This window comes from Cydia pomonella, chromosome 5, assembly GCF_033807575.1.
Source record: "Cydia pomonella isolate Wapato2018A chromosome 5, ilCydPomo1, whole genome shotgun sequence".
Classification (NCBI taxonomy): Eukaryota; Metazoa; Arthropoda; class Insecta; order Lepidoptera; family Tortricidae; genus Cydia; species Cydia pomonella.
This window is the reverse complement of record NC_084707.1, coordinates 3,654,213-3,673,620: the sequence shown is the minus strand read 5'-3', so window position 1 is coordinate 3,673,620 and position 19,408 is coordinate 3,654,213. Positions and strand designations below refer to the sequence as shown.

General features: G+C 40.0%; 1 protein-coding gene across 2 annotated transcripts in view; it reads left to right on the top strand.

The window, feature by feature from the left end:
- The window catches only part of LOC133518479 (zinc finger protein ush), a 307,695-nt gene extending 288,287 nt beyond the window's left edge, over positions 1-19,408 (top strand). For both annotated transcript variants that reach the window (XM_061852189.1, XM_061852187.1), the window contains exons 2-3: positions 10,955-12,855; positions 13,148-19,408. In XM_061852189.1, the coding sequence (XP_061708173.1) occupies positions 10,955-12,855; positions 13,148-13,540 (2,294 nt within the window). In that variant the 3' untranslated portion in view covers positions 13,541-19,408. The remainder of the gene's footprint in view (positions 1-10,954; positions 12,856-13,147) is intronic.

Here is a 19,408-nt window from a genome sequence, read left to right as displayed (position 1 = left end):
TTTGGGGCATATATATTTCCCTGTATTTGTACTATAAAACGATATTATTTGCCAAATTTCATAGTTCTAGGTCAACGGGAAGCACTTTATAAATTTTGATTCCCTTGCGAGTGTCGAAATATACGGTTTTTGCGACATAAACGACCGCATCTTTTTTTTACGTTAACTTAAAAGTTTGATTTTTTTACAGCTTCAAGGGACCGTAGATTTTATTCCATATATGGTTTTAATATCAACTCGATACCTCCACGCGTTTCCAAGACCTTGACAGACAGACAGACGAACAACAACGTGATCCTGTAAAGGGTTGCGTTTTTTCCTTGAGGTATGGACTCCTAAAAAGAGTTCTTCAAATCATACACATTTTAACAAAATGTAAAAAGTAAGTAAACGATAAAAAAACGACGTAAAAATAAAAATCTGCACTTATAATTACCTAATCTAAAAATGCCCTGAAAACCAGCGTCATGGCTAAACACTACTTCTACCATCCCACTAATCCGCGGTTAACCCGTTAAACCTGGATGTCCCATGGTTACCAGTACAACTAGTTATTTAGCAACAAGTTTTTTTTGTATGACGATATTTTGTGAAATCCTTAGTAATAATTTTGATCTATGAATTATATTCATTAGTATTATATATGGAATAATATTTACAACATCTATAATTTTTTTATTTTTTTTTAGGTATATAACAGGTTTTAATGAATTAAGTAATATATACATTTAATCCAATATACATCAAATCAATTACTAAACCATTATTATAGGTACTAAATGTATAGAAACTAATCCACTAAAATACAATGGAAAAAAAAACATTAAAATTGACTATAAACTAAACAGGAGTAAAAGTAAACAAAAAGAAAGACACAAATACAAAAATTAATCAAACAACCCGTCCCGAGCCCTCCCAGACGCAAAGGCGCCCATCACGCTCGCCGCGTTGCCACGCTGAATCACGATAGACAGCCTCTGCATCAGGAATGACCCGGAACGAGGATCATGACCCCTCTCCCTCAACCGCCGCCCCAATTCGCCCAAGAAAATTTTGGCCTCGGCACACCAACACCCGGACGTCTCTACCGCTAACGGGACAAACATATATCTCGACAGCAGCGCCGAGTACTTATCGCGCTTTCGGAGTGCCGCAAATTCAGCCGCCGCTCCTGCCGTCCGGACAGTCCGGCCAATGTGCGAGGCGGCAAAAGTGCTGACACAAGTGGCATCCCAGAGAAGACACTTACCCCTTTCCCATGGTCCAAGAGTCAGCCCGTCAGGCCTTTTGCCATCGGACCGGCTCAGTCCTGGAGGCTCCATCAAGCACGGTACATTTGCTGACAAAAGTGCTCTCCTTACAATATCATTTAGGGCATGGTGCCGTGGAAACCTCCCCACGCCCCGACAACAACTCAACGCATGGTGACCATTACTCTCAACCATAGTGCCGCAGATGCATATGTGAGGTTCGCAAACATCGCAGCCCAGGCGAAGAGCGACAGCCACCCGCATTGAGTTGTTGTCGAGAAGGGTACCCACATGTGGCAACAATCTATAAATTGCTCTGATAATTAGCTTAAGATAATTATATGTAATACTGTCTTACTATTCATAAGTGCTTGTTGCTAGGCCTACATGAATAAAGTATATTTGAACTGAACTGAACTTGACACTAGGTTAACGGTTTAACAGGTTAACCCGAGGTTAGTGGGTTGCACCATGCAAGTGGCCATAAGTATTGGCATATGCTGAGTGGCATCCATCTTGAGTGAGAATAACGTGTATATGTTAAGTTTTATTTTTTTACATTAAATAAAGTATTTCTATTTCTATATCTAAAATTCTAAGTAGGCACCTTTTACCTGCTGCAATGCTGTACATTTTTCTGAAATAAAAAACGATACTTTCCCACTAGTTAAACCCCAAATAAAGGTAGGTCTAATACAAAAGCTATTATCAAAAACGGTTTAATTTCCCGCTATCTCGGCATCGCACGTGTAACTATTTTTTTAATTACGAGTATGTTACTACTGTTGATGAATGACCCTCTTCAAAGAAATTGGAGATGGATACGGCATTATATTGTTTTTTTTTTACTGACGACTAGACGAGGAAAACTTTTAACTACATATTTTTTATTGGGAACATAGGAGTATTGTAACGGGATAAGTTAACCAATAGATGAAATATTTTTATTTGAATTATGTATAGTATATTTTCATTTTATTGTACATATTTTATTACGTAATTTTGTGAAATTTTTTTCACTTATTAGGATCGAAAGAGCTCCTGATTCTCAGTAAAATTAACATTAAAAATCCCAAATATGAAAAAATGTAGGCCCAAATATGCCGCGTCCACGTTTCCCCAGCTCTCAAACCGCAAGTACATTTAGCAAGAGTTCATGAATATTAACTTTTTCTACATCAATCATACCGCATTACGTCATTAAATCAAAAAGGCCTCAAGCACCCACTTGTCAAGCAACTTAATGACCTCTTTAACTTTGCAGGGTAGCGATCACACGATTGCAAACATGACAAAACGAAAGGGCTTAAGTGCCAAGGCCTTTCATTGGTTTTATGACGTTTTGGATTGGAAATGTGAAAAGGGTTAGTAAGAAAGTGGGTTGATTTTTTGTTAGCATTTTTTGTTAATTTCCCTCCGTTTTTACGGTGATTAGGGGATGTTAATTAGTTACGGATAAGGGTAGTTGGAGGTTTTACTCTGATATCATTACATAGCAATACTATTTATTTTATTTATTTACCAACAACAAATACCTCATTCAAACTTCCCGTCGTGTGTCTTCTAAAACAGTTCTTAGTTTTCATATATATATATTTTTTTTTAACTTCTTCTCATTATCACGCCCAGTTACGATGATAAAAACGTGAGTTTTCTGTATCCAATTCTGTATTACAAATTTATAATCCGATGAGAAAGAGTAGAAATTATTTGTATTTTATTTCATAATCAGATACATTACAATACACAGGTGTTATATGTAATTAAATAATATGGAACTAAAATAGTTTAACCTAGGGAACAACAGAGGGCCTACCGCGAACCACGTTCGACGTGTTGCCTCCTTGTCGCACTTATGTACGAATTTACAAGATGCGACAGAGAGGCAACACGTCGAACGTGATTCGCGGTGGACCCTCAGATTTCTTGTCAAATATGGAAATTAATATAAAGAGAAGAAATTTTACATACAAAATTCGTAGTCTCTCCATTGTTTAGGTTTCCGTACGTACCCAAAGGACTCTATTACTAAGACTCCGCTGTCCGTCCGTCTGTCACCAGGCTAGCCAGTTGAAATTTTCACAGATGATGTATTTCTGTTGCCGCTATAACAACAAATACTAAAAAGTACGGAACCCTCGGTGGGCGAGTCCGACTCGCACTTGTCCGATTTTTTTGTACCAAGACATAGATATAATATAAAGTAGTTTCCTGAAATTTAAGCATGTTTAAAAATGAGAGCGTAGCTTTCATTGTATAGGAGCGGCTTTTTGGCGGCGGTTTCGTTTAACTCTTAATACAAAATGTTGCCTGCTTAAAATACTCAGTGGTGCCCTCTATAAATTTCTACTCCTTCACGAAAGTAGTTTATGGAGCTCAGCGTTCCCACCCTCTAATCTTACGTCTATTTACTATTTAGTAAATATATAATCAGATGGCGATGAAGTGGCGGACGGGCGTGCGTCACGATCGGACCAGCATTAACATATCGCAGGTTCGATTCCGCTATCGTCCGGTGTCGCGGACGAGAGCATGGGTCCGTTGTCACACGATCATTTCTTTTTTTTTTTAATTGAGCTGATTTTGCCTATAGATTAGATTCAATAAAATTTAAATCATTTTTAATCAGAGTAGCATATAGATTTCGTTTTGTTTCGTTTAATTTTCACCCAAACCAAAATTAATTTCCTATACAGGTCCAATTGTCACTGTAATTTTTTTTTTTTTTGCAAACATATTCATATTATTTTAAACAGGTTTTTCACATATTAATAAGTCTAATGAACGCTCCGCGCGATAAGTAGGTGCTCCAGTCGAACATCCTCAAAGGCGGAACGAAATATGTCAAGCGTTTATTCGCTTTAATCATATACGTGAGTCGGTACCGACTTAAGGGTGAATTACAAAACAAATTGTACATAACATAACTAAACTGTGATTAGTCTTAAGTAATTGATTCACTTGTGTTACGAAAATTAACCATGTAAATTGTATTCTATTTATTGTACTTAATTCAAACATATAAGTATACAACAGGGGTGGCCAACAGGTCGATCGCGATCGACTGGTCGATCGCGACTGTTAGTCCAGTCGATCGTGGCAAGGCAAAAAAATATAAATACGTAGACCAGTTTCATTTAAGGTTTCAAGAAGTATGTAATTGGTAGATCGCACAGGGTTTCGTTAGTAAACAGGAGATCTTGGGTCTAATCAAGTTGGCCACCCCTGGTATATAGCATACGCCTATACATTTTCGTGCATATAACTTAAATAGAAATGGTTTAACTGTCGTAACACACTGGAATCAATTAACTTTTAACTAATTACAGGTCCATTTTTTTTTTAACTATGTACATTTTTTTGCAATACATTCTTAAATTCATTTAGTAGCACATAATTTGTAACCCTAGTGAAATATACAAACAATTTCGTCTCGTGTCATGGAAACGTGCAGCAAAAACGTTGGTAAGCGAGGTAGATAAACATTTCCTTGTAGTGGGCATGTCCCGCGCATGACGAATAAATCTTGATGTCGTCGACGCAGATAGCTGTAATGTATGGAATATTGTCCGCCACTCATTTGCTGGATACCTAGGGTTTTTATATACTATTTCTTTCAGTGGAAGAACATTCTAGAAAGGTTAACTTAACTTTTAACAAGCCGAAACGTCTATAAGCTTAGATTAATTTAAATATGGAAAAATTATTGCCTTGGTTTAGACTTGAACTCACGTCCTCTGGATCGATACCCCAGCGCTCTGCCAACTGAGCCACCAAGACCTCATCCATAGCAAATTTTAGGGGTCCTAGCGATATGTAAGAGCGATGCAGAGTATCGATCCAGAAGCCGTAAGTTCAAATCTCACCCAAGGCAGTAATTTTTCCACTTTTAAATTTATTCTAAGTTGAATTTTAGTCCCAAATATGCCCTAAAATACAGTTCTGAATGTTTTATAAACGTGCATCCACACTGCAGTTATTTTTTGTGGTTAGTTGCTCCCCAGTTGCTCCTGAAAAGATAACTGCGAAGTGCACTTAACGCTTTTCCAGGCCGCACCAATCTATAAGGTTTTCCCAAAAGATCCGAATGTATTCCAATTAATCCAACTTTGATTCATTTGAAGACAAATCATATTTGCGGAAAGTGCCATCTAATTTGAATCTTAAATCGGAATGGTAAAGTCAAGATTCTGTTGGCACGTATGTGGTCCATAAATCGTAATACGCCTGGAAAAGGCTAAAGATTGCGTTACGGACCGCTAATTCGAACGCCCGCAGTAGAATTTAAAATGCCAATTTTTCACTAAAGAGATTATCGTTGAGGACGCTCACCTGTCACATTCCATTGAAAGTTGCACAAATTTGCGCTTTTAATTCGTCTATCATCTGACCTATCAATAGACCATTTTCTCTAGCTCGCCATGTTTATTAAATTATTAGGAAAGTTTTTTACCATATAAAGTAGGCAGCTAGGCACTTGCGTGCTGAAGTGTCTACTGATGATACTTTTTTTAATTTTTTGCGTACTATTTATCTTGATTAATATTTTTAAACAATAATTTCCTCATAGGTAATGTGAAAGACAGTATGTGTCACATGGTAGCAAAATTATTTCCACCCTGGGCGTTACTTGCACTCGCAACTCTCGGGATTCAATTATAGAATAATTCGCCTCATTTTGGGTTCAATCTACTTACTTACTTCACTCCAGTCATGCGTATCTAAGAAAAAATATCATTCTTTAGCTTAACAAACCAATTACAATGATCTGATTTCTCCAACCCAATACAATAACGCTTGTTAACCACAAACAAAAAACGTTACGCATTAAAAAACCAAAACAGGAGCGATTGTATTTCAAGCATTCTCAATTCAAATTAAACACCCAGTCTTTACCGCATGACAGATGAACTAACAGACGAACACAGCATCAAGATGCCAACATCGATAATCTACAGTCCGTCAACCTTTGTCTATGCTTTTATTTTTAGCTGGCAACACCGCTAATGGTGTCCGAGTTGTAGTGACGCTAAGTTGACAGGGCGTAGATTCTAGATGGTAGCACTGATAAATAGTTTTTGAGTTGAAAAGTTGGGTTGAGTCCATTTTGATTTTAACTAAAGACAATGTTAATTTAAGTTGGTCCTAGAAATCTGACTGGCAGCAATCATAATATTCATGATGAGATGACAATTTTTCTTTCTTTCTTTATTCTTTTTCCACGGAGTCGTGACGAGCCTGTTGTACTGAATCAAATATTATAAAGGACCTAGTATTTGACTGTCTAATATTAGTAATTTAATTTTAGTATTTGACTGTCTAATAGGTATTTTGTTAAAAATGAATATGACAACCTACATTCAAATATTACAAGTCAATTACTTAGCACAAAAATCTCGGGTTTCGATTTAGAAGAATCGAATTTGTGCAAGCAAAAAATACCTATAAGCCTTACAGGGTTTAATTGTCATGTCAGTTACTGCGGATCCCTTTTGTTTCGCATAATTATTGAAAGTCATAATGTAATGATAGTCATATTATTTTTCCTTAGGTTATCCTATTGATAGGTTAGGTTAGGTTTGTTTTATGACAATCCTGAAAAGTTACGCGTTTCTGAGAAAAACCAAATTATAGCTAACGAAAATGCGGACAAACAATACATTATGACTTAAAACTTTATGCGAAACAATAGAGACCCCAGTTACTGACCTGTCTAATAACTAAATACTGCTCTCGTTTGCTCAGTAAAGCGCTCATTTCGTTCCCATAATTACTGCAAGATCTGCCGATACAAGTAGACTGGCAAGTCAATGCCGCTGCTAACTTATCCTCAAATGACTTACCTATATCGATCTTGTTTATAAAATTAAACCTAGCATTCATGTGGGACATGAGTGAGAGGCAACAATCTATTAGACTGAGAAAGATTTTTTTATTGGACGAAGGTAAGCATTTGACCACAATTTCAAGTACCGATGCGGTCTAGGATGGAGTATGCTTTTTTTTTTTTATATATATAAATATAAATATTATGGGACATTATTACACAAATTGACTGAGTCCCACAGTAAGCTCAATAAGGCTTGTATTGAGGGTACTTAGACAACGATATATATACTAAAATACATAGAAAACACCCGTGACTCAGGAACAAATATCCATGCTCATCACACGAATAAATGCCCTTACCAGGATTTGAACCCGGGACCATCAGCTTCGTAGGCAGGGTCACTACCCACTAGGCCAAACCGGTCGTCAAAGCTTTTCTATTGTATTTCCTTCTATTCACTCTCGAATTGAAAAGATCCAAGTTATTGGGCTGGGAATAGATTAGCAAGAAGTGAGAACCACCAGAAGAAGCACTCAGCTGTTTTCATAACAAAGCTGGAAGCAAAGCGTTTACGTTAGGGTGGAACGCAAGTCCATGCCTAGTCTCACCGTGGTAGAATGGAAATGGGAGGACTGGGTCATGTAATGTACCTAATAGAGGTGGGTTGGATATTAACATCATACTGAAGTAGATTGAGTAAAATTCATCACTCAGCGCATCGGGCATGTTCGCCGAGGCTAGAACCGACGACTTCTTTGCCATAAGGCGAAAAAGAATTGCCTCACTGCTTGGGAGAGTGCGCGGAAGCAGCAACAGCATGCTAAGGACGTTGGCCGATCGCCTCGACTGCCCGCTCACAAAATACTGGGTTAATGTGATTATTGGGAGGGACAAATAGGGTAAGACCCAATACCTACTAGGTTAAGTTTCCTGTAGATATATATTTATTCATAAGACTACTAATCAATTTCTATGGATTATGGTCCGAAATAAACAATTTTTTTTTTTTTTTAATTCATCTAGGGACAGTGCCGAATTTCCTATAACTAAAACATCATATTCCTATGAAAATATGTATGCCGTGTAACTGTGACACTGCCATACATTGCTACTACAAAGTCTGAACAATGTTAAAACAGTCTATGATGTCTTGATATCTTGTCAGGGGTGTTGTTTTAAAATAAGAAATTTTGTAAATTTTACATCTGGCAACCCAAAGCGTATCCTTCTTTGGGTTGCCCTTCGTATACGGAACCCTGTAAAGGGCATTTGTACTGACTAATAACAGTTATGAAGGCGGCGACAGCCAAGATCAATCACAACGGCATACATAATACATGTTATGTTTTATTTATGAACTTTATCGCCGTGATATCAGAAAATCAATTTCATGCTCGAGCAACTCGTATTTGACATTTGAACGGAATACCTTTCGTTTGACTGTCATGAAGTTATAAACTTTTAAAAATAAAGCAGTAAAAAAGTTAGCTCAATGGGTGACTTTGCAAACTCTAAAACTATACAGCACCCAAAATCCCACATATTTTTTACATTTTCTTTAAAACGCACTTTTTTTTATTTTGAGTAGGTAAATATATTTAGTTAACTATGATTAGTACTTTTTTAATCTCTAAAATTTCATATCATCGTCTAGCACATCGATACGTAAGGAAAAGATGCTAATTCCAAAAAATGTGAGATAATATCGTACCTTTGCCTGCTTTGTATTTAATCCTGCGTTTGCTGTGACAACGTTTTATTGAACGAGCGTTAGCGAAGGTTCTGAATTACCCGATACATACACTTAATATTCATATACAACTAACTGATCAGTGGCTACCAAACCATTCGTCCTATTCGATGATGGATCACACCGGTTATCACGAAGTTGGTGATCGCTCACGGTCCGATGACTATCAACAGATTCTGACGCGGCCGATGCACGACTATTTTAATTGGGCGCGATGCCACAGATAAAACAAGATGGCAGCCGTGACACGTGTTCGGTTAGTTCGACACGTCCGGACGGATCAAGGAGAAACATGGTGAATTACGCTTTGTTTAGCTGTCGTTTGGAGTATTTAAACCTCGGTGGCAAAAGTGGCTCTCATGATGCTAAGTTAATGTTTAAAAAAATATGTAAACTTATTTCTGTCTTCATGTTTTTTTTTTCTTCTTTTTGATTATTTTTGTTACCTACTTGTCGTGATTGTCTCATCGGAGAATCAGTGCATCTAAATGTGGATGAATAGTCTCCAAATTACGGGGCTCCTGTGCAGGACATCGAGCACATCATTCATACCCACTTAACAAATACGACGGAAACCCTGCAAACTTGTATACCCTCGACAGTGGATACCAATTGATACAGAACCTTAAAATATCTTTATAAACGACTAAACAATTATGCCATGCGATGCAGCTTTTCTATGTTTTTCTTTTTTGTATAATTTCCTCTTCCGTGTTTGTGCTTGCCTACGATTGTTTTCTACTTTTATTTAAATTGTTAGAGCATGCGCATCCTGGCTTACCCATATATAACAAGAATTATTTTTTTTGTGATTAATTATTCAAATGAAATAAAACGTGGAAATAATAACTACTTATAGATCTACAGGAAGCATTATTACCTTGCGAGCAAGTATGCTAATACGAGAAACCCTTTCAAGTATAGGTATGGGCATATTCATCGACCGTCTGTGCCTACCAAAAACTAGTTTTCTTTAATTTCAAATTGTAAATACGTTACATTTTAAATAAAAAGTACTTAGGTACCCACAAGATACAGTGGTAAGTAACTACGTACCGATATCCTCACAAATCTCTGGAATAACCTTTACATTATTCTATAATTCAGAATAACGCTCGTACTTGAACGCTGAGTTATTGCGATTGCAAACATGTCTGCTCCCACGAGATGCATGGCGCAACAAAGCCTTTGATAATTCTATGACTAGTCAAAACTATGCGGGCGAATTATGCATCGCATGCTTCTCTCATTTAAAGCCTTCGCTGACATGTTTATAAAGACAAAGGTTACAGATGAATATCATTTTAACGTTAACGAAACGAGCTGCAGCGCGCGGCTAAACGACACCCAGTCACGCCATCTATCTGATTCTACGTACAACCTTTCACCGAACAATCGCTTTATAACTTATTTAGCGAACGCTAACGAACTCCGATAACTCGAGTATGACGGCGCATACTCTAACGGCCAATCGCGCGTCACCAAACATCGGCCGGCCAATCAGCGCGCGCTAGGATAGCGTGACCCGAACGCAATCCGATTCGAGTCGTATTCGTTACCGAGAGATGGCGCGGGCCCAATCGTCGCGTCCATCGCGCTGTCGTGCCCATATAATGATCTTCACAGGGCCAGGAGAATGAAGTTGAGCCTCTCATTAATTGGCGTTTTGAGAGATCGCTGCGCCAAAGATAGGTTAATTCCTCGCTCGGTAGAGATCCTTGTCGCTGAAAAAGGAAGGTGAGCGAGCATTTTCTGGAAATCAGATCCAATTACATGTGCCCGTTAAGGTTTTGTTCTGTTTGCGCGCGATATTGATGGACTAGCTCGCTATTATCTGGAAACATTTCTCGCATTTGTTAACATGTACTGCCCCACCCACGCGGCGACATTTACATAGCGCGGGCACGTCTCAATTAGGAGCGTAATGTATGCCTCGACTCGGGCCTGGATCTGACTGACGCCGACTGATAGCGCAAAACGTGACGGGTGACGACTATCACCCGCTTCCCCGACACTAATAGGAGCCGATATTGGGCTCGATACTTTTTGTTTGCATATCCATTAGCGTCTATCCGACCACTGGCTGCTTAATAAATTATGTAAATGTTGTCCTTCTTATTTCAGGTGAGGACGAGGAATGGGGAAACGAGAGCGAGGCGATGCCAGGAGAACCTCGCACGCCGAGCTCGGGGGGGGAGAGGGCCGCGTCGAGCGGCGGCGCATCGCCCGCGTCGGTGTCGGCGGGCTCCCCAGCCGCCTCGCCACCGCGCCTGCGCCTCAACACGAGCCTCGCCACTGACCCCGCGCTGGCGCCCTCCGCCGCGCCGGTCAAACGCGAGCTCCCTTCGCCCTCACCCCCGCCGCCGCCTGCGACGACCCAAGCGCAAGCCAGGGACTACCTCGCTCTAACAGCGGCAGCGTTCCCTGCGCTCTTCCCAGTCGCCCCGACCGGCTACATGTGCCAGCCATGCGGCATCCGCTATTCTTCTCTAAGCACGCTGCAAGCGCACCAGGAGCATTACTGCTCGAACAGGCGGCCGAAGCCTGCCGAATCTGTTGAACCGGGCGCTGACGCCGCCGGAGATGAATCCAGTAGCGATGCAAAGACTCCAAGACGTACAGGAAAGCAATATGCTTGCACCTACTGCTCGTATAGCGCTGATAAGAAAGTCAGCCTTAACAGACATATGCGCATGCATTCTTCATCTCCAGTCAGCAGCGGGACCCCTGCCCCGACCCCGACTTCTAATGGAGAAGCTACCGAAGGCCAACCGTCGCCTGATCGGTATTGCGCCGACTGTGATATAAGGTTCAGCTCGATCCAAACTTTTAGAGCTCATAAAACACATTACTGCAGCACGAGACAGGTGGTGAAACCTGCTGCAGCTTCAGCGAGAGGAAGTTCTGTAACCTCAGGGTCTGCGCCTCCTTCCCCTGGAGCCACACCACCCGCCCAGAACCAATATGCGCTAGCCCTGCCTACTAATCCTATACTCATCGTCCCGTACTCACTCCTGCGGGGCGCGAGCACCCTCCCGGGCACTACTCTACCAGATCCCGACACGCCGTGCTTTTTGCTACCAAACGGCACATTTCAACCGCTCAGCCGAGCTATACCAAATATGAATTCAGATGGAAAAGAAGCCGAAGTTTTAAAGTCAGCCAATCGGCCTCGGGAGACTTTGAAAGATGGTGGCACCCCTTTGGATTTAAGCGTGCGGCGAACTCCTGAATCAGTGGGTACTGATGAGCATGAGAAGGAAAATAGGCTTCGGTCCGCAACGCCAGAACAGATTGTCTGCGCGCCGTCGCTCCCAGGGTCTCCAGGCACGCCGTCACCACAGCGTCGATCATCATCTCCTACTGGAGAGAGCTCACCAAAGCGCCGACGACGAGACTCCAGAGGGCCAACGCCAAAGCCTCCAAGCGTCCCCTCCCCGCCTGAGAGCAAATTCATTCCCGTACCGCCTGCAATCCTGCCGCCAGCCCTGGCCATGCGTCTAGCCTCAGAACTGCCTCTGGCAGCCGCATCCCCACAAGTTCTAGTCAAGCAAGGCGTGTCTAAATGCAAAGAGTGCAACATCGTTTTCTGCAAATACGAGAATTATCGCGTACATAAGCAACACTATTGTAACTCAGGCGGAGACGAGCGGGTAAGTCCGGCGCCTCCGGAGCCTGGACCACCGCCTCAATACCGCCAGCTTTACTGTTTGGCTTGCGGGATCCACTTCAGTTCTTTAGACAATCTGGCAACGCATCAGAGCTACTACTGCACGAAGCGCGAGACGCGGTCTCCTCGATCTGTTCCCGAGGCTCCTAGGCCGGCTTCTGGATCGGAGGGAGGATGGAAGTGTCCGTGCTGCGATGTGGTATCGCCGACAGCGGCGGCAGCGCAGCGCCATATGGAGGCACACGCAGGCGTCAAGGCCTTCCGCTGTACCATCTGCCGTTATCGTGGCAATACATTACGCGGGATGCGTACACACATACGAATGCACTTCCCGAAGAAACCTGCTGATTTGCAGGTGAGTTGTCTTTTCATCATGTTTGTAATTTTCACATTTTTCAGTAAACACCTACCTACCTGTACTTTAAGTAATCAGAGATCTTGAAATTATAATTATTAAATTTTTACTTATAATAAAATTAACTTACTAAGATCCTTAACTCTTAAGTGTGCTTGTAACCATTTCTCAACTGTGTTAACTTGACTTAAATTCTTATTTCGACTGTAACCATGGAAACGAGTGACAAGAAAAAGTTGATTCATTCAAATGTATCCGGCAAATATTTAAAATGCTATATTTTAATTTCCAGGAAGAGAGCTACATAGCCTGCGTGGTTGAGGAAGACAGCCGTGAGACCACTTCCCCCGCTCCCGCCGTGGGAGAGCGCGTGCACCGCTGCAGCTCGTGCGCCTACACCTCCACCTACCGCGGCAACGTCGTCCGCCACGCCCGCCTAGTCCACGCCACCGACGAGCCAGAAACAGAGGAAACCTCCCCTATCCCGGTCGTGGACATAAAAAAAGAACCAGAGACAGAAGAGGAAACCCCAAATTATTGCAAATCTTGCGATATTTCGTTCAAATATGTCAACACTTATAAGGCGCATAAGCAGTTTTATTGCACGGCAAATAACCAGGATGCCGCGGCAAATAATAATGTGCCGGCAGCGCTACCAACTGCGCGGGTTAACGAAGTTCTTTGAACGTTGCGTTTGAAATTAAACGTTCTGAATGAGGATTGAGGTGATTATCATATGGATTAGAATAGACCAGTCATAGATAGGTCTTTGAAAATTAATGTAGTGTCATTATCGAGTAGCGACTCATTCTTGACGCAACAACTGTATGTTAAAGGGATAATTCAATTTGTACTTACATCTTTTTAACTGATATCAGCGTCTTTCTCTGCAGAGTTGCAACTCGATTGCGCTTAGTTATATAAATAAGTGAAATCGTATCTAAAACTTTTGGATCTATATTATATCATGTGCAATAATTGAAATAATCGATATATTATACTGCATATCAACGCCAAATTTAACGGTTTGATTTTAATTTGATTGGACTTAACGGCTTATGTAAATAGCTCTCAATAGACTTATAGCTTTTTTGTTATTGTTATGTAAAATTAAAGTTAATCGTGTATGTATTAGTTAACGTTAAAAAGTACCAAATTGTAAATATTAAAGTATGTGTAAAGATATTATTACATCGTAACGAAATTTTATTACCATTTGTTCTAAGCAATTGTTCTTAATTTGTTGTTAATTTTGTTTAATATTATTATTAGGAAACTGAGTATTTAAAGACGTACTCAATACAGGTACATTACGTACAGCTATAGCACTGTAAACAAAAAATTATAATGGTTTCACCAAAAATGTGACACTAACGGCATGAATTTTACACAACTATATTATAAGCAATCTTACAAGAGCAGGATGCAGCTATCTCCTATCGTAAAATGAAAGTAATAGATGCAGGTGCGAGTATACTGTTTATCTAACTAGCAGATAGCTGCCTCTCGCTCTTGCAGGATAGCAAGCAAGACCATGTGTAATGAGTATTACTTATTGGGTTTATTTGTGCAGACCTCATATTGTTTCTGACATTTATGATACCTACAAGGATGTATCCGTCGTATAAACGCTTCTTTTATTCCAAAATAGGTATCGAATTTGAATTTAATCGCTGCTTCAAATAGGTATAAGCATATTTGTCCTGATACCTAAAATGTGGAAAAGAGATAAATTCTTTTAAGGTAAAAATATAAAATAAAATACGTTATATTCGTGCTTTTTGTCACATTTTTGCGGGAAATTCTGTCTTTTAGATACAATCTGTGCTGTATCCTTTTCAGTTTAGGGACGTACTTAGAAACAGACGTTCCGTTGCACGCAGAAATAGATTAAAAAAAGCATTTGGATAAATAAGGAATTAAGATTAATACCATGTTTTGTCAATGCCAAAGCATCGCTAGCGTATCGTATGCATTTATAGCTATCTCACTAATATAGTTATAGAATAATAAACACAAGACTTATCTTTAGAATTGTAAATTGTCACTGTGTTGTCTCGAAATGTGTTTACGTTCTGGTTTTTGAAAAGGTAAACGAACTGTATGGTTGCTAGCGGCAATATAGCCTGTCAATCCAATTCCGTCGCTAGAAAAAAGCGGCAAATTTAAAAAAAAAAACGTAGATCCGAAGAAAGCTTCCCGTAGAAGATTTGAAATTCGCGCCTTTTTCTACTGAGAAATGCGTTCGACCGACTATGAACAACGCGGAAAAAATTGTTAATGCTACCCAATAATAAAGTAAACAAAGTCAATTCATGACTTGAAAACGGGCCACATTGGTGGCTAATTTCGCAATTGACAGTGTAGCTAGATGTAAATTGTAAAACTAAAGGTGGGCGTTTGGATTGCAACTGCACCTGCGTTACTGTTGCGACATTACTGCTGCAGTATATACGCGCCCGCCGCGCTTCCTCTGTCAATTTAAGAAATAGAAGAGTGAGGGATTGAACGTCATAAATGTCATCATAATTAGAGATGCAACGGATAGTTGTTTGGCCGGATACCGAATATTCGGCTTGATTGTCGGCCGAATATTCGTAAATGGTATATGACTGTTTTTAGATTCATTTCTTCTTCCCCAAAATCACGTTAAATGACTATCCGGTCGGCCGGATACTATGTAGATATCCGGTACGGACCGGATACCGGATAGTAACCGAATATTCGGTGCATCTCTAGTCATAATTGCGGCAGTAATGCGGCGGCGAACGTCACTCATATTATCAAGGGAATTGACAGATACAGCGACATCAACACCGCCGTAATATCATTAGGTTCAGTAATGCAGCTACAGTTGAGATCTGAATGTCACATTAATCGTTTTCTTAAACATTCAGCGGAAGACAAATTTAGAGTATTATAGTTCGTGTCATCCACGATGACGCGCAATTTGTCAAATCTAACCTCTAATAACATGACAATACGAGTCAAGACACGCGTCTTCGTGAATGACACGATCTGAATATATTGTGTGTACAGGACGATTCATAAAAGCTGGCACGAATGGAATGAATGAGTGAATCAAAATATCTGTACCCCTAGTGTAAAGGGATTTTGAGTTTACAAAACGTCCCGCTTGGCACGTTGTTTCTAAATCCCATACAAAATGAGACTTAACGCAAACGCGTACGTCACGTTATCGAATAAATTTACACTAAGGGTTCTGATGTGTGTATCACTATAATCAATAAAATGGTGGCTCTGACTGTATACTGTGTGATTTTGGGGTCGTGATCCTGAATGTCGAAAATGTGTTGGGGCCGATATGAAAATCGTGATTTTTTTTATCCCTGGTCCCATACGTTTCGTCTACGTCGGGCCCCCAAGAGTCAACGTGTCCATTGGATTTTTTATATTCATGATCTTCATTCATCTCAATACATTTTTGATATTCATGATCACGACCCCAAAATCACTGAGTATAGATAAAGAATGAAAAAAGTTTATTGTAGAAACATACAGTAAATCACGACCCTGTGTCCTGAGCTTATAAACCCTGTGTTACAGGACCCAGTTTCGTCATACTAATTTCTTAATCCATATTATATCTATACAAATTGTCCAGAGTTACATTGAAAACAGATAGCTATGGTTATTTTACATATGTATTATTATTTCTAAGCTGCGTGTGTACGAGTGTTTGTTTGTAACATACTCATCAAGGGTGGCGTTAGGCGTAAGCGACGTGGGCCACTGCCTACGGCCCCGCGGTCCGAGTGGCCTCGCGCCCCAATGGCTTATTCATAATTCGACCATAGGGCCTCGCAAAATGTATCTTGCCCACATTAAGTTTTGGTCTAGCGCCGCCCCTGATACTCATACAATGAAAGTTTCGTTCATTTCATTCGTGCCAGCTTTCGTGAATCAACCTGTATGTCTTCGGCAAAAAAATTTGAAGTTACATCCCAGGCTGGTAACATACGGTTTAATTACTTTTTTATCATAATTATATAACCGAATTTAGTATACTTTGTTGTTCGCCAGATTCTTTGTATTGTTATGTTTTAATTAAAAATAACGGTAACTTTAGTAAGATAAAAACTTTATGTAAACACAGTGTAACCGTTTAGTTTTGAATTTGAACATAACCATATAAAATGATTGATGTAAATCATTAAATCATTATAGTATATTTCAAATAGCCTGGGTCTCGGTGACAGCTGTCATCTCTATACAATTTATAACCTTAAACCAATTGACATATATATCTAAGGACGGGCCTTACGGACGATAAGTATGGGGCCATATAGCGGTGTCACGCACACGAATGCGAGCCAATCGTGCAGTCTAACGCCGCAACGCGATTGGTTGATGAGTTCGCACCACGCGCGCGATTGGTCGCGACTAATTCCGTTAGGCACGCGCGATTAGCTCGAATTGGAGACTGACACCACTGAACTAGCGCAATTCTTAGTCTCAAAATATTGAAAATGTGTATTGATATGATAGGTGACACCGTACCCAAGGTATAGGAAGTATTTTTAAACATGTAATAAAGAAAACTGAGTCAAGTAATAATAAAGCAACAGCAGTTACTCTGTTCAGCGTGTTCATGTAAAAACACCTTATACACGTTGATATAGAGTTTACATTCACGTGTCTGTCACAGAGTAACGTAAATCATGACATTGTTACGAATTGCATCTGATAACGTGCCATAATCCGTGTTCTCAGAAATAGTTGTAATTTTAAACATCTCGAATAACTGAAACCTGGACCTTGTGTTTAATTAAAATTTATATAGGCACATAAACACATAATAGCTTAAAATAGTACATTACGATACAAGTGCGAAAAATAGGAAATTTAAATCGACACGAGTTGCGAATTACCTATTCGCACATGTATCGTACAACGTTTTACAGTACATATGGCCCTTTAAATGTTCGACACAGTAACATAATATGCTACTTCTCGCACTAGTGCTATAAAGTAGCCCCATATGTACTGTAAATCCGTATTATATGTAATGTAAGAACTAGGCACGAAGAATTGACCTGTCATTTCCTATTGCTTGCCCGCATATAGATCGTGTGAGCCTTGAGTCGTATTGTCATGTTAATAAAGGTTAGATTTGACAAATCTGCGCGTCATCGTGGATCACACGAACATCGACATATCTAAGGACGGGCCTTCCGGGTAATAATAATGGGGCCAGTACGGTGTCACGCACACGCATTCGAGCCAATCGTGCAGTCTAACGCCACAACGCGATTGGTTGATGAGTTCGCATCACGCGCGCGATTGGTCGCAACTAGTTGCGTTAGACTGCTCGAATTCGTGAGTGACCACTGAACTAGCACCATATATAATGCCCATGTAACGCCCGTCCTTAGATTTATATGTCAATGCTATAATTATATTGCTGCCCGCCGATGATACCAGGTGGTCAATGCCACTGTGAGAGCAGGACAGCTGTATGAACTATGCACCTGTGTTATAGGAATATTATAGTAATAGGAAATGGCGGCCAGTTAACGAAATTCTTGATGCTTAGGGTACCTACTTTAGCATGTTTTTTGTATTGTTATTTTTTGAGTTTTAAAGAGACGTAAAACACAAGGTAGCAGAAAGTAAGCTGTATTTAAACTAAAACATCAATTTATTTCACAATTCCACTTGTAATCAAAAATCGACTTTGAGGCATTGCAATAGGATAGGCTTTTTAAGTGTCATTGTGAAATAAGTTCTATTATAGGATATTCTTAAGATGTTGATTAAGAGTGGTTCTATAGAGTTTTTATATAAATAATTATCTTTCACAAACTTAAAATTTAACTAGGATTAGTCACTATCTGTTTTCTTTATAAAACAATATTTAGCGAATACCATGCGTAAATATATGTGGCTTTCCATAAGAGAAGGGTCCTGGATGGAGCATAAGGGCCCTTCAGGCATGGAACGCCACATATGTTACGTAAATGTTCATGCCAACTTTCATGTAATTTAAGCAGTGACTTATATCTAAGGACGGGCCTTACGGGCAATAAGAATGGGACCAGTTACCAGTATAGCGGTGACACCCACACGAACTCCAGCCAATCGTGTCGTGCAGTCTAACGCCACAACGCGATTGGTTGATGAGTTCGCATCACGTGCGCGATTGGTCGCAACGCAACTAGTTGCGTTAGACTGCACGATTGGCTCGAATTCGTGAGTGACACCACTGAACTAGCCCTATTCTTAGTGCCCGTAAGACCCGTCAGATATATTTCAATGAATTTAAGCAAGTCGTTTTAAAATGAGAGCGTGAGTGAGAACTTCATTGTGTGCGAGCTACTTTTTGGCGCCAGATTCGTGTGATTCTTAATGACTCCATTAATAAGTATTAAAATTAAAATAGTATGTTAAGGTTTGTGAAAGATAAATATTTATGTAAGTGTGTATAGAAACACCCTAAAGTGATAATACGTGTAATTATGAATCATTATTGAGTAGGCCTACAATGATATTGTAAAATACGCCAGACAATAAATTATTTATCACATATTAA